The 17,059-nt window shown below is 44.5% G+C and overlaps 1 protein-coding gene across 3 annotated transcripts in view; it reads right to left on the bottom strand.

Moving 5' to 3' along the window:
* The window catches only part of ADAMTS2 (ADAM metallopeptidase with thrombospondin type 1 motif 2), a 402,877-nt gene that overhangs the window by 41,809 nt on the left and 344,009 nt on the right, over positions 1–17,059 (bottom strand). For all 3 annotated transcript variants that reach the window (XM_030573537.1, XM_030573536.1, XM_030573538.1), the window contains 4 exons: positions 15,618–15,774; positions 13,092–13,197; positions 11,396–11,539; positions 4,273–4,405 (listed from right to left, as the gene is read on the bottom strand). In XM_030573537.1, the coding sequence (XP_030429397.1) occupies positions 4,273–4,405; positions 11,396–11,539; positions 13,092–13,197; positions 15,618–15,774 (540 nt within the window). The remainder of the gene's footprint in view (positions 1–4,272; positions 4,406–11,395; positions 11,540–13,091; positions 13,198–15,617; positions 15,775–17,059) is intronic.

Below are 17,059 nucleotides of genomic sequence, written 5' to 3'. Positions count from 1 at the left end.
CAACATCACTGACTCTCAAAGTGAAATCCTGCCCTGAGTGGAGTGATGCTGGAAATGTGAAAGTGGGTTCACAGGATAGAATGGACAAGGGCAATTAGCCACCATGTGGATGAGCTGCACGCAGTAGACGGCACTAGACATTATTTATCTGTATAATTGAAATGCCTAGGAGCCAAAGTCATGGACCAGGACTTCACTGGGGTTGCTAGCCAGCAAAGGATCTGACTAGACACCTTAGCTAACAGGTTATATATTGTGTTGGGCAAAGGCAAGACAGTTTCCTTGTCTACTGCTCTCGGGGGTGGTAGGTACACATGCTGCTTTACTGCTGTGGGGAGCGGCTGGGTGTGTGTGAGAGAATGGTCTGTCCAAGCCCTCTTCCTTGCTGAAGACACCTGTGGAGCACAAAGCTGGATTTAGCACTATGCTAAATTGGTGCTGCAAACAAAGGTCCCATTTGCACAGGTTCCTGAGGGTACGTCTACACTACGAAATTAGGTCGATTTTATAGAAGTCGATTTTTAGAAATTGATTTTATACAGTCGATTGCGTATGTCCACACTAAGTGCATTAAGTCAGCAGAGTGCATCCTCACTACCATGTCTAGCATTGACTTAAGGAGCAGTGCACTGTGGGTAGTTATCCCACAGTTCTCGCAGTCTCCGCCACCCATTGGAATTCTGGGTTAAGCTCCCAATGCCTGATAGGATTAAAAACATTGTCGGGGTGGTCTGGGGTACATTTCATCAGTCGCCTCTCCCCCCGTAAAAACAATGGCAGACAATCATTTTGTGCCAGATACCAGGGCGATTAGAAGAGCACAGCAAGGCGCGCTGCACATCAGAGAGGCTTTGAAAACCAGTTTTTATGACCGGCCAGACTTTGGCGTGACAATTGTGTGTGTTTCAACTTGATGCAAACCCACCTTCTTTGTTGATTTTAATTCCCTGTAAGCCAACCACCCTCCTCCCTTCGAAATAAGGTAACTATTATTTTGAAACCATGCATTCTTTCTTTATTAATTAAAAAAAATGAGATAACGGACAAGGTAGCCCGGGTGGGGGAGGAGGGAAAGACAAGGCCACATTGCTTATTGTAGCCACACTAAAAATCAAACTGTATGAATGACAGCCTTCTGTTGCTTTGGCCATCCTCTGCAGTAGAGTGGCTGGGTGCCCGGAGCCTTCCCCCCCCCCACGTTCTCAGGCATCTGGATGAGGAGGCTATGGAATATGGGGATGAGCATAGGCAGTTATACAGTGGATGCTGCGGGGGTCTGTGCTCTTGTTGGCTTCCCTGCAGCTCCAACAGATGCTTCATCATCATGTTCGTTTGCTCCCCCATTAGCCTCAGCATTGCGTCCTGCCTCCGCTCTTCGCACTCACTTAATTCTTCCCTGGCCTCTGCCACTGAATGCCTCCATGCATTAAGCTGTGCCCTATCAGTGCAGGAGGACTGCATGAGCTCGGAAAACACGTCATCGCAAGCGCGTTTTTTTCACTTTCAAATCTGCGATAACGTCAGGGACAGAGATGATGGGGGAGTGTAGAAACATTCTACGCTCTATGATTCTGGGGGGACTGCATGGTCACCTGCGCTGCTGAGTTTGCCACGCTGACTAAACAGGAAATGAAATTCAAAAGTTCACAGAGCTTTTCCTGTGTACCTGGCTACTGCATTAGAATTCAAAGTGCTGTCCAGAGCAGTCACAATGGAGCACTCTGGGATAGCTCCTGGAGGCCAATACCATTGATTTGCGTCCTCACTACCTCAAATTCAACCCAGCAAAGTCGATTTTAGCGCTACTCCTCTCGCCAGGGAGGAGTACAGAAGTCGATTTTAAGAGCTCTTTAGGTCGACGGAATGGAGTTGGTTGTGTGATGAATTCCTTTCTAAATCGACTGAACATGGCTAAATTAGACCTAAATCCATAGTGTAGCCCAGACCTGAGGGACTGGTACCTTAGTGGGAAAGTGAACAGAGTTGATGCAGAAGTTGAAAGAGTAGAGATTCACCCATTTCACTCAAACACAGATTGGCCACTAGGTCAACAGAAGTTATTTGAAGAAGGTACTATTCAAAAGAATACATACCAGTGACTTTCTCCCAGAGTAGCATCAACAGGATTGTGTACAGACATCCTAATACAGCTGATGTTTAGAGTCTCCTATTCAATGTCGGGAGTCGCTGCGTTTGTCATACATGTTATCACTGATGAGTTTTGAACCAGAATTCTCACTGTGCGTGAGCAGCTGCCACACCTTCTGGAACTCCTCTTTGCATAGCTTACAGTTTAGTCCCACTTTTAGGAGACGGAAGTGGGAGGCAAAGCTCTATCACATGTCTCAAAAGACCATCTTCCCTCAAGCCAAGCCAGTAGGGAGTTGTACTAATCCTGCCTTACCTCAAAGATGCTCTTTGAGTATTATGTTCACGGACAAGGGAGACCACTGCTTCACTAAATGTGCATGCAAACTGTCTTATCTGCCTTCAGTGCCCCTTGCCCACATTAGGAACAATAATACATCATCCTTTCAATAAAATTGGTTATTTTTGTGCGAGATGCAGCATCTCGCCTTATGTGAGCAGTAAGCGTGAAACATTAAACAAGCAAGTGATGAAAACCACTATTGTTTCTCTCTAGCCTAGATGGAAGTCTTGCAAAAAAAGAAGTAAACAGACACCAACACTGTGCGTGGCAGACTAAATGACACAGCTGGCTTTCTGTTTCAAGCCTGGAACTGCTAATGAAATTAGAGCATAATAATTTCTTGACCTCTGATTAAAAAAAAAATAAAAGACCCAACAAGATTAAAAAGAGTTTCCTTATCATATCAAAGTTAGTGTATTATTCCTTGTTTATAGTTAGCTGGACACAATATTCTTCATGGCAGGCTTCGCTATAATTAGGGCTTCTGTTTTTCAGGGTTTATTAATTTCATTTTCAAGGTTTATTAGTAGCAATTTTTTATTTTTATGTAGATGTCCAAAAGTTAGAGGTTTGGGGAGGCTCTCTCTTTGTATATACTGTAACGGGTAATATATATTGTCACAGCTTCAGAGTAATTTCACCTATATTCCCCACTTCCATGGTCCACTCCAGGCATGCCCAATCAGGTGTCAGGCCTCCAGCCATCATCTGTCTATGGGTAGGGACTCTTGCCTCACTTCCTTCTGACGGGGATGGGGAGGTAGCACAGTGAGTTAGGCTGCACAGCTCCTGACTTACACTGTGATACCTCCAGCAAACCAGTCTGCCTGAAAGCCAGCACCTGTCCTTTCTCTCCAAGAGCTATGACCAGCAGTTACAGGTTATCACACAGCTCTGTCTAAGCAAGCACCGTTTTTCTTCAGGCAAAAACGTTACAGAGGAAATGTAATAGAAACAATTAACAGATTTAAACACACACTAAACACACCAGGAGTCACCCATCAGTCTTATGGGACCCTAGCAGGCCAAAGTCTTTCAACCCTTCAGCAAGGGTTGAGGCTCCCCTTGGAGAGAAGGTCCTGGATCAGAAAGAAGATCCTGAGTTAGTTTAAATGAAGATTTGTTATGCCAAAAGCCCTTCCTTTGTCTATTGGTATCAGGAAAACCCAGTTTGAACCAAGATATGCAAGCCTCCCCAGGGGTGGTAGCTCTCTGGAGGTGTGTACAGCTGAGTGATTTACCTTACTCACCCCATACTGTTATTAGTTTCTGGGGGAGCTAAACACAACCCTCCCAACCCATCAGAACTGCATATAATCCCTGGCCCACAGCGATACATAAATCATTCATAACCTTAATCCAATGTTTTCCCAAAGATATGGCATGCAGCTGCAATATCTGTCACATATATTACATTATTCATGACAGCAGTATATATTGTAATGAATAATTTCTTTGTAATGTTCCCTAGTGCACTTTAATGTAGCATTAGATTAAAGTGTCCTGCAGAACCTTTAGTGTGCACAAGTCGGGTCTACGTGGACCAACTAATATGCAACACATTCGTGCACTTTAGAAATCACACCTTCATAGTTCACATTACTGCTCTGTGTAGACAAGCCCTTAGATGCAAGTAACCATTTCTGATGTTTTCCTCATGTTTATTAGATAATCACTGATTTCTTCTCTCCGCCCTCCCCCATCAGGGTGTTTTTTTATCAGTGTTTATCCATTAAAACCTAAAATCAGAAGCCCTAACTATAATGTTCGTATTAAGGCCATTTCAAGGACAATTACAATACTTCTGGATGAGGAACAGCAGAACTCAGCTAAGTACTTACAGCTGTGCACATCATGTAGCCCAAACCAAAATCAAAACGGCACTGCTCATTCATGGAGTAGTGAATTCCTGGCAGCTGGGGAAGGGAAGGCCAATCATGTTCAAAAGGATCATCACGCAGACAATCATAGGAACTGCAATAGGCAAAAATTACAGTAACAGACGGGAATGTGAGACTTTTATAGCATTTATGGTTTCTTTAAATTTTCATTCCAAACAAAATACAAGGTATAATTTCTCAGATACTGGTTCATAAAGAACAGTTAGTATTTCAGTTATGCTTACATGGTATTTACCATGCTGTATCTGCATTTAACATGGGACAGCATTCGACCTTTTATTTTTCTTATGTCTTTCCATTATAATTTCCATTTAGCTTGCAGGTATATTTCTGTAACTCCCCAGAGTCCCTACTTGAAAAGAATCGAGAAAGAATCCTCTACAAATGAGGCTGAGAAGAAAAGAAAAAATTTAATTAATTTCCCATTTGTGGAATTTCTTCTTGCCTGCTGCCTTTCAAGTAAAGCTTTAAAAGCAAACGTCAGGACTGCCACCCATGAATATTGCTGAGCTCCATAATAAATTCCTATACACTAGACCAGGAGAAGCAAGTTCACATACAAGCAAATGTACTTATTGGCCTTTGCTTTATTAAACTGTAGGGCTGTTCCATCTTTTGACATCTTTCCTCTCTTTACAAGATTCTGACAGGGCTTCCTTCCTGAGAGAAAGAGAGAGAGTGTATGTGTGTGTGTACATGTTTGTTTGTGGGAGGGAGGAGGTGCTCCTATTACAGATTCTCCTGATATCTTAAATACTTGTATGTCCCCACTGCAAACATATTGTCTACAATGAACTTGAAACATACATGGGGAAGACTCCTCGAGCATAGAGGATCCACAAGTAATGGTTGACTATGGTGTAACTGTGAATTTCATAATTTCAAAGCTACTTTCTCAAGTGTCTCATGGTGGACAGTATCCCTGCTATGTTCATATGTAATCTAGTATTATCTTGTGACATCACAAAATTCGTTAAATTTAACAAACTCATTTCTCTGTTTTTATGGCCATTATTTTCCTCTCATGTTTTCTGCCATTATTCATCATATTCACAAAAGTAGTTCTTTGGCTGTGAAAAATGGTAACCAAAAGTCCATTTAGGATCAAAGTCCTTGTGGATTGTGTAGAAAGACTCGGAGTGTCCTAGATCTGGCAATTATTCAGGTCATTCTAATCATCTCAATGAACACAGGACAGAATTTTCAGTCTAGAGGTATGTCTACACTACAGGATTATACCGATTTTACAGAAACCATTTTTTTAAAACAGATTGTATAAAGTTGAGTGCATGCAGCCACACTAAGCACATTAATTCGGTGGTGTGCATCCATGTACCGAGGCTGGTGTCGATTTCCGGAGCGTTGCACTGTGGGTAGCTATCCCATAGTTACCGCAGTCTCCCCTGCCTTCGGAATTCTGGGTTGAGATCCCAGTTCTTGATGTGGCAAAAACCATTGTCGCAGATGGTTCTGGGTACAGCCTCACCCTGCCCTCCATGATAGCAGACGTTTCACGCCTTTTTTCCTGGGTGAACTGTGCAAACGCCATAGCACATAGCCAAGCATGGACCCTGCTCAGATCAAGACTGCAATCACGGATGTTATTAACACCTCGCGCATTCTCGAGCAGTCTATGCTGAACCAGGACCTGCAAAGCCAGGCGAGGAGGCAGCGGCTATGGCAGCGCGGCGACGAGAGCGATGAGGACATGGACACAGAATTCTCTCGAACCATGGGCCCCTGCGCTTTGGAGATCCTGCTGGTAATGGGGCAGGTTCTAGCCATTGAACGCTGATTTTGGGCCCAGGAAACAAGCACAGACTGGTGGGACGGCATAGTTTTGCAGGTTTGGGACAATTCACAGTGGCTGTGAAACTTTCGCACGTGTAAGGGCACTTTCATGGAACTTTGCGACTTGCTTTCCCCTGCCCTGAAATGCCAGAATACCAAGATGAGAGCAGCCCTCTCAGTTGAGAAGCGAGTGGCAATAGCCCTCTGGAAGCTTGCAACGCCAGACAGCTACCGGTCAGTCTGGAATCAATTTGGAGTGGGAAGATCTACTGTGGGGGCTCCTGTGATGCAAGTAGCCAAAGCAATCATTAAGCTGCTGCTACGAAAGGTTGTGACTCTGGGAAATGTGCAGGTCATAGTGGATGGCTTTGCTGCAATGGGATTCCCTAACTGTGGTGGGGCGATAGATGGAACCCATATCCCTATCTTGGCACCGGAGCACCAGGGCACCCAGTACATAAACCGCAAGGGGTACTTTTCAATAGTGCTGCAAGCACTGGTGGATCACAAGGGATGTTTCACCAACATCCACATGGGATGGCCAGGAAGGGTTCATGACGCTCGCGTCTTCAGGAACACTACTCTGTTTAAATGGCTGCAGCAAGGGAATTACTTCCCAGACCAGAAAATAACAGTTGGGGATGTTGAAATGCCTGTAGTTATCCTGGGGGACCCAGCCTACCCCTTGATGCCATGGCTCATGAAGCCATACACAGGCAGCCTGGACAGTGGTCAGGAGCTGTTCAGCTACAGGCTGAGCAAGTGCAGGATGGTGGTAGAATGTGCATTTGGCCATTTAAAGACGCGCTGGCGCACATTACTGCCTCGCTCAGACCTCAGCCAAACCAATGTCCCCATTGTTATTGCTGCTTGCTGTGTGCTCCACAATCTCTGTGAGAGTAAGGGGGAGACCTTTATGGCGGGGTGGGAGGCTGAGGCAAATCACCTGGCCACTGATTATGCGCAGCTAGACACCAGGGCGATTAGAAGAGCACACCACGAAGCGGTGCGCATCAGAGAAGCTTTGAAAACGAGTTTCATAACAGGCTAGGGTACAGTGTGACTGCTGTGTTTGTTTCTCCTTGATGAACCCCTCCACCCTTGATTGACTCATTCCCTGTAAACAACCCACCCTCCCCCTTAGATTACAGCTTGCTTAAGGAAATAAAGTCACTATCATTTAAAAATCATGTATTCTTTATTAATTCATTATAAAAAGAGGGAGAGAACTGACAAGGTAGCCCGGGTGTGGTTTGGGAGGAGGATAGGAGGGAAGGAAAAGGCCACTAAAAAAATTTCGAAGTAATGACAGCCTTTTGGTTGGGCTGTCCATGGGAGTGGAGTGGGCGGGTGCACAGAGCCTCCCGCCACGCATTCTTACATGTCTGGGTGAGGAGGATGTGGAACATAGTGAGGGTGGTTATACATGGGCTGCAGCGGCACTCTGTGATCCTGCTGCTGTTCCTGAATCTCCACCAGACGCCGGAGCATGTCAGTTTGATCACACAGCAGCCCCAGCTCTGCATCCCTCCATCGCTGATCTTCCTGTCTACACCTCTGATCTTCCTGCTGCCACCTCTCATCTCGAGCGTCCCTCCTGTCCTCACGTTCACCGGCATCTTTCCTGTAATTTGATACCCCGTCCTTCCACTCATTCAGATGAGCTCTTTCATTGCGGGTCAATTCCATGATTTCCGAGAACATTTCGTTTTGTGTCTTTTTTTTCTGCTGCCTTAACTGAGATAGCCTTCGGGATGGAGTAGGGAGGCTTGAAAATTTTGCAGCTGCATGAGGGAGGGAAAAAAGGGAGAGAAGTATTTAAAAAGATACATTTTACAGAACAATGCTTATACTCTTTCACGGTGAACAACACTATTCACCTTACATAGCACATGTGATTTGACTACAAGGTCGTATTTTGCATCTTAATATTGAGTGCCTGCAGCTCTGGTGTTAGAGATCTCACAGATGCAGGTCCGGGCAGCAGAATTCGGCTTGCATGCGGCCATGGTAAGCCATTGTCTTCTGCAGCCTTCATATATCCAGCGCCCTCCTTTACCAAATAGCAAGCAAAGCCCGTTCAGTGCTGCTTCTTTCCTGTTAACTTGCAGCAGCAGAAACCACCCACCCATCCAATTCTCTGGGATGATCGCTTTACCCCTCCTCCCACTGCGTGGCTGGTATCATGGAAGATACTGCTAAACACCCCCCTTCCCCACCACCACGTGACTGGTACTGCTACCAAACGTGAAAAAGCTCAGCGCCAATCACCTGCCCCCCTTCCCCCTGCTTGGCTACCTGCAAGGAAGGATTTCTTTTAAGCAACAGGCAAACAGCCCAGTAGGAATGGCCATCTCTGTCCCCTTAATTAAATTCCAGAATTTCAACCAGGTTATTATGAATGATATCACTCTCCTGAGGATAACAAAGTGAGATAAAGAACGGAAGTTGCTTGAATGCCAGCAAACTCCGGGATCATATGCAGCTAGGCTTTGTCATGCAATGATACAAGATTACTTGCTACATGCATGGCGTGGTCAAGTGTCCTACCATGGAGGACGGAATAAGGCTGCCTTGCCCAGAAACCTTCTGCAAAGGCTTTTGGAGTACCTCCAGGAGCATTTCATGGAGATGTCCCTGGAGGATTTCCGCTCCATCCCCAGACATGTTAACAGACTTTTTCAATAACTGTACTGGTTGCGAATGCATCCCAAGTCCTCAGGGCAAATTAATCATTAAAAAATGCTTGCTTTTAGACCATGTTTTATATTTACAAAGGTACACTCACCAGAGGTCCCTTCCATGGCTTCATTGTGTGGGATAGTGGCTTGGAAGGGTTGGGAGGGTAATTCCATCAGCGTGAGAAAAAGCTCCTGGTTGTTGGGGAGAACTGAGTGCTGTGTGCTCTCTGCAAGCTCGTCCTTCTCTTCCTCCTCCTCATCTTCCCCGTCCACAGAATCCTCAGCCATGGCTGAGATTACCACCCCCACCTCAGAATTCACAGACAGGGGTGGGGTACTGGTGACGGACCCCCCGAGAATTGCATGCACCTCAGCGTAGAAGGGGCATGTTTTCGGCCCTGCCCCGGACCTTCCGTTTGCTTCTTTGGTTTTCTGGTAGGCTTGTCTGAGCTCCTTAACTTTCACACAGCACTGTACTGAGTCCCTGGGTACGTCTTCACTACCGGCCATATCGGCGGGTAGCAATCGATTTCTGAGGGATCGATATATTGCGTCTCATCTAGACGCGATATATCAATCCCCGAACGCGCTCCTGTCGACTCTGGAACTGAACGGCGGTGGCGGAGTCGACGGGGGGAGCCGCAGACGTCAATCCCGCACCGTGAGGATGGTAGGCAACTCGATCTAAGACACTTCGACTTCAGCTACACTATTCACGTAGCTGAAGTTGCGTTTCTTAGCTCGATCCCGCCCCCTAGTGCAGACCAGCCCCCTGGCGTGGCCTCTCTGCATCATGGCCTTGGAAATTTTTTCAAATGTTTTTTCATTTCGTCTTTTGGAACGGAGTTCTGTTAGCACGGAATCCTCTTCCCATACAGCAATCAGATCCAGTAATTCCCGTGCGGTCCATGCTGGAGCTCCTTTTCAATTCTCAGGAGACTGCATTGTTATCTGAGCTGATGAGCTCTGCGTGGTCACCTGTGCTGGTGAGCTCTCCACGCTGGCCAAACAGGAAATGAAATTCAAAAGTTCACGGGGCTTTTCCTGTATGCCTGGCCAGTGCATTCAAGTTCAGATGGCTTTCCAGAGCGGTCACAATGGTGCACTGTGGGATACCGCCCGGAGGCCAATACCGTCGATTTGCAGCCACACTAACCCTAATCCAACATGGCAATACCGATTTCAGCGCAACTCCTCTCATCATGGAGAAGTACAGAAACTGGTTTAAAGAGCCCTTTATATCAATATAAAGGGCCTCACTGTGTGGACGGGTGCAGGGTTAAATTGGTTTAACACTGCTAAATTTGGTTTAAACGCGTAGTGTAGACCAGGCCTAGGTCTACTTTAGAATAAGACATCATACTCGTCTCTTATCTGTGCAATATTTTTATTCATAGAAGCAATTTACTGTACCCTGTGCTTAAAATATAAATCACAGCTCTGGGCCAGATTACTTTTATTTAACACAAATAGCTTAAAGGGACTTAATCAAAAAATCACACTTTCTCCTCATAATTTTTTACATATTGTTGCCAAAAGTAACACTTCATGTACTTGGAGCTAAGATCAAAGTGCAGTGTCTGTTTTTATACGTTTAATATCTGATGTGTTCTTTATTTAAGGACTGTATATTAAATTGACTTCAGATACCGTAACTTAAAAAGCAGTGAGAAAATAAAGAGTGGTTTCTTTTAATTGGTTTATTTTGCATATTTCACAGCTTTTTTCTAGGCATTTTCAGAGTTTCCTGGTATAGTCAGTTAATAGGTTTCCCCCCCATTGTTTGTATGTCTTTCACACAGCAGCCAAAGAGAAAAAAAGATTTTTTATAAAATAGGAAAAACGCATCCATTGACAGGAGGACACATAAGCAGACAGAGTTCTTTTTTTATTCGCTTTTTGAAACTCAGTTTCAAGTCGATGGTTTCCCTTTAAAGAGGAAAGGAACATAAAGGAGGCTGTTAGAAAGCATGGGAAATGGACTGCCCTTTGTAATGACAGGGTATTTAAAGATAAAGTAATCACAGAAAGAAAGCTTTAGGGCCAAATTCTTCCTTTTGGTGTTCTTGAAAGGCTGCCACGGATCAGTGGGAGCCCTGCACACACATCCAAGGGAACAGTTTCCTCCTTAAGCATCACAGTACAATGCAACTGGCTCAGCACAGCATTAGTAGTTGGGAAATGCTGCTGATGCATACTGCTACTAACCAGAGTTGCAGTCAATTCTCTAGCTACCCTTAGAACTGAAGAGTGTTACTCAGATTAATGAGACAGGTTTTCCATCAGCTGCAGGGTAGGAGGAAGCAAGTTGGTAACAAGACCAGTAATGATATTTGCTTGCAGATTCTAGGATGACAGTGTACATATTATCAAATTTCAGTAACAATAATAGCTGTAATTAAATGAATAGTCAATCCGAGCCTTTGTTATTTGCATCTCCTGGAAAAGTGTTTTGTTCCCAGCAGGATGAGGTTTGGGGTTTTTTAAAACCCAGTCTTAGTAGCTAATAAAAGCACAAAGTTCAAATATGACTCTAGAGGGACTTTTAAAAACTTCCTAGCCAAAGACAGTCAGCTTCATAAGTTACTCACTGTAGATATCTGTTCAGCTCTTGTTGACTACAGCGAGACCAGTGGAAGCGATGGAATGCAGCCTGGACAAGAGGGGCCATGATGCTCCCCATTCGGACCTCATCCCCACACCTGTTGCCCTGACCATCATGCTCCATGCCTAATCTAGAACAGAAGACAGAAGAACAAGCATATTTTCATCAAGGGTAAAATCAAAAGCCCTAAGTGTCTTAGGATCTTTAATCCCACTGAAAGTAAATGGGACTGTGGTTCTTAAGTGACTTAGGAAGCTTCTAAAACTTTCACCCCAAGCGACAGCAATTTTTTATTCCTTTTTGCTTTATTAAAAAAACACAAAACAAAACCAATCTTCCCTCTTGCCCTTTGTTAGGGGTTTCTACTATATTTTTTCTGAGAATGAAATTTGACTGATACTGAGGTCTTCTTTCGGGAGACACAGCCTGATAACTAACTATATGGTAACACGTTCAGACTAAAGGTGATTTCAAAAGCTAAATACATCTTTAGTGATGTATCATCTATTCTGATCACATGTTCCTAGCTGCTGAAATGCTGAAGCCAAAGGTTAGTGATATGAGAACCAAATACACGTAGATGTCAGTTCTGTATTCTTATTTAATTAATATGCACGGTAGGATTCACCGGACTCTGACAAGTGTTCTTAATGTAGGAACAGTAAAGCCCCATTCAGTGAAAAGACTTCTGGGATTTGTGATTCCACTGCGGAGATGACAACATCTAAATGAACGTGCTTTATTCCTGAAGAAACTGAGTCATCCTAAAATAACAAAAGATTTACCAAAAAGAGTCCTATGGCACCTTATGGACGCATCCGACGAAGTGGGTATTCACACACGAAAGCTCATGCTCCAATATGTCTGTTAGTCTATAAGGTGCCACAGGACTCTTTGCTGCTTTTACAGATCCAGACTAACACGGCTACTCCTCTGATAAAAGATTTACCAGCTCCCTGCCTGGACACTGGTTCTTACTACACAAGCAAATAAAACAGTCGTATTTGTCAAATGAATGTATTAGGAAGTGGATGTAGCTTCAGTTGTTGGCATATGTGATTATGCTGGAACATGGGGGGGAAGGATAGTTCAGTGGTTTGAGCATTGGCCTGCTTAGACCCAGGGTTGTGAGTTCAACCCTTGAGGGGGCCATTTAGGGATCTGGGACAAAAATCTGTCTGGAGATTGGTCCTGCTTTGAGCAGGGAGTTGGACTAGATGACAGGTCGCTTCCAACCCTGATATCCTATGATACAGTGTACCCTCAATGAGGTGTTATACAGTATTTCTAGAAGGTGATGCACACATAGAAGACATGACTATATTTACTGAGAATTGCTTTCGAGAGTCATGTCTTCCACTATAGCAAATAAATTATTTTGCATAACAACAAATACTTCGCTCTTCTGCCAGGAGATCAGAATGCATTTTGTAGGCCTTAATCAGTTTAGCCTCAGAATGCGCCTGTGACATAGGTAAGCATGCCTCCATTTTACAGCTGCAAAAACTGAGTGTATTAATGGGTTTATCCAAGGTCACAAAGGAATTCTTTCAGTGCTAAGAATGGAATCTAGGCCTAACTCTTTAGTCTTGTGTCTTAAGCACAAGGACACACCTTCCCAATGCCACAAACAGTCCCCAGCATCAAAGACATAATAAGATAGGACCTTTTAAAGTACTTACACGTGCCCAGTTTCATGGGCCACCACAAATGCAGAGGAAAAACCATCTTCATGGTTGAGGGTACAACTTCTTACAGGATGACACATTCCAGTAACTGGAGCATAGCCTAAATAGAGAAAGCATGACTCAAGAAATAAGTGAATCTGGGTGAGAATGTTTATGAGAACTCTTTATACAACACCTTCATCTAATCTCTACTGCTGTGGCACCTGTGGTCTTGCAGCAGCACAGAAGTGGTACTTACAGAAGTGTCATCACCAGGCTTCCAGAAAGGGAGCAGCATAGTGCTAGATGTCCTAAACTAACATGTCCTCCTAGACCCACTTTACACTATTCACATTTAAAATTAGTTCTGAACAGCCACATAGTGCTTTACATTATTCTAAGCACTGAATTAATATTAAGGGCCAAATTCTATCCTGAACTACATTGTGGACAATCTTGGCCCTAAATACTGAATCCTCATAACAGCCCTGTGATATCAGCAAGCAAGCATTATTATCTCCATTTTGTACAGATGGGGAAACAGGCACAATAAGGCTGAACGACTTCTCCAAGGCCACATAGGGTATGGCTACACAGCACTTAAACACCCCCGGCTGGCCCTGTCAGCTGACTCTGGCTTGTGGGGCTCGGACTGTGGAGTGTAGACATTCAGGCCTGGGCTGAAGCCCGAACTCTGGGATCCAATGATGGGGGAGGGGTCTAGAGCCCGAATGACTACAAGGTGATTTTAACCCCACTACCTGAACCCCACAAGTCTGAGTCAGCTGACCTGGGCAGCTACAGCCATGCTGCATATTTTTTATTCCAGTATAGATATACCCATAATGACTGAGCAGCAGAGCTGGGGTTACGACCTACAAATTTCTGGTTCCTAGCCCCATGTTCAAACCAGTAGACCACACTGCCACTATTACGTTATAATGCTGCTAGAGTATTTCCCCTTGTTCTCAGATAATATTGAGTAACCATTTTTCTTGTGTGAATGCAGGCTGTTTAGTTTTGAGACACATGGGTCTTTACACAAGAATGTAACAGTATTTGAGATTCAACTCTAGGCATAAATGTTTACACACTCACTACACCTTGTTCAACACTACACTACCTAGCAGATAACCAGCAGTCACATGTCTACTGAAGACAATGCACACTTGGAATAAATACATTCATTTTATGCTGGGGTACATGGTGCCTATCTAGAAGAAACATAAAATCTGGCTCCAAGTCAATCAAGTATTATCCCCTGTGAAACAAGCACATTAATCTCCTAGATCATGCATGGATTGGATACAACTGCAATACTGCTTTGAAAGGTAACAAGAGATCTCTGCCCTGGACTTTTAATCATGTGCTCCCACTTCTATAAAAGACAAAGTCTGGCTGTTGAACATTTATTTTCACAGTTCACCAAGAATTCAGTGTAATCTCCTTTAAAGTCATTCTGGACCTTGTCTTGTGAACAGGGGCGGCTCCAGGCCCCCTCCAGGCACGCCTGCGGGAAGTCCACCGAAGCCATGGGACCAGAGGACCCTCCGCAGGCAAACCGCCGGAGGCAGCCTGCCTGCCGTGCTTGGAGCGGCAAAATCCCTAGAGTCTCCCCTGCTTGTGAAGGGGTACAGAGAGCGAGGACAAGGACTCTATTCTAGCATGACGTCATAGGGGCTTCATACAGTTCAAGTCCTCAGGGGGTAGGTACCAAGAGTGCTCTTGGCCAATGCCAACAGTGGCACTAGTCAGTCCAAATGGAGTGGAGAAAAGCCTCATGCTCTCTAATCGGCCAGCAGAATGATTCACAAGGGAGCTGGGAGCACAAGCTATGCCCTGTGAAGGGGTAAAAGCTGGGGCTACTCTTGGCCACGCTGTTCTAGGCCCCTTCAGTAATAAGCATCTATAAAGGCACAATATTTCTGGGAACTCCTGCTGGAGTACTACAATAACTATTCTGGAGCTGTGCCTTAAGGCACAATTACTTCTTAGCTTTTGGGAATCTTTAAAACCTACACACACACACACACACACACACACACACACACACACACACACACACACACACACACACACACACACACACACACACACCTCCTCTACATTACATACCTTGCATACAAGGATCAAAGCAATAAGATATCTTTGGCTTAAATAAGGGTAAAGACATCTTCCTAGGGTGACCAGATATCCTGATTGTATAGGGACAGTCCCAATATTTGGGGCGTTGTCTTATATAGGCACCTATTGCCCCCCAGCCCCCATCCTGATTTTTCACACTTGCTGTCTGGTCACCCTGCATGTGCCCCACAATAACGGTATTGAAATAGAGAGGTAAAACAATGAGGACTGAAACAGAAAGGAATGCATTCCTAGCATAGATCACCTGAAAACGAATAGCACTTGGCAAAATATTCACACTAAGGATAAATGTTAGTGGCTCCTAAGCTAAATCAGCTTTTTCTGAATGGTGAAAGAAACTCCAATCAGTAACTGTAATATTTTATAAGACATTTTATCACTCAGCATATACCTTACCTTGCATGCCAGATGGACCAAAATCCTGCCTTGTGAGAAAAATAGCATGGTCATGATATTCTGCATGTGCAGTGTCAGGCTTCTGTTGTAGATAGGCCCAGCGACATACATTCTCCAAACTCTGGGAAGGGTTCCCAATCTCTATTAAGCTCATGGACTGGATATTCAAAGAAGAAAAAGATGATTATTTCATTGTTTCATAGATTATAAGGCCAGAAGGGACTATTAGATCACCTAGTCTGATCTCCTGCATATCACAGACTCTTACATTTCACCCAGATACCTCTATATTGAACCCAAAATCTTTAGGTAGACCAAAGCATTTCAGTCCAATTAACTTTGGCCAACCTTTCTCAATTTGTTACCTTTGAAAACATGCTTAGACATTTGTTCAAACATTGTATGAAAGCTCCATTCATGTTAAAGGAAATATTGCAAGAATAAGACTTATTGTATGAACTATGTATGGAAATATCACATGTCCATTTACACATTAGTTATGGCATTTTTGACATAATTCATGTTGCCTACGATTTATTGCAAGAAAAGATCACGGTTAACTTAGTAACAAACTTATGAGACGTATTACCCTCTATTTAATCAATCTATATGTAGGCAAGTCCCACTGGATTTGAGATACTGAAGAGTCTAATGTAGTTTACTGCACATAGAATGTAGAGCTGGAACACTCTCATCCAGTTATCTTCCTGACAGTGCATAACTGTTCCTCATTATACATTTCCTATGATTTCATCCAGGCTGGTTTTAAATATGTCAAGGAATGTGGCTTCCATCAACTCTCTTGGCAGATTATTCCATAGGCTGCTAGATCTCACTGTCAGCAACTTCTCCTGATATTCTGCCTACATTTTCTCCTTCTTACCGCCAAATTTTCTGCTAACTTCAGCAGAGTCACACCAGCAGAGAGTTTGCCCATAGACGATAGAGATGGCAAACACCTGTTTGGCCTTATTTCTAATGCTAATAATAAATAAAATAATAATAATAATAATACAGCGTCATGATGACCAGTGTTCCCTCTATTTTTTCCTGCCCATTTCCCCCTCCATTATGTGCACCAATATGGAGGTGATGTGTAACAAAATTCATGTGGTGAGAGCAAGGCCAAGGATTTCGGAGTGTGGGAGTGGGGCTCAGGGCTGGGGCACAGGATTAGAGGGGGCTCCGGGGGCGGGGGGAGCAGGGATGAGGAGTTTGGGGTGCAGACTGCCTAGGGGCTACGGTGGGAAGAGAGGACTCCCCCTAGCTCTCTCTCCCCGCAGCAGCACCTAGGGAGTGAAGCACCTCTCCCCCAGCCATGGCAGATGCGTGCAGAGGTTGGGTTGGGGCTAGGGGAGGGGCTCCTCTCCCCCAGCCATGGCAAGTCTGGGGCAGGTCAGGTCTGTGCTGGGGCCAGCAGGGACAGGTGTCTCTGCCTGCTG

The sequence above is a fragment of the Gopherus evgoodei genome, chromosome 8, assembly GCF_007399415.2.
Source record: "Gopherus evgoodei ecotype Sinaloan lineage chromosome 8, rGopEvg1_v1.p, whole genome shotgun sequence".
NCBI classification, from domain to species: Eukaryota; Metazoa; Chordata; order Testudines; family Testudinidae; genus Gopherus; species Gopherus evgoodei.
The sequence above is the reverse complement of the archived record's forward strand: the minus strand, read 5'-3'. Positions and strand labels throughout refer to the sequence as shown.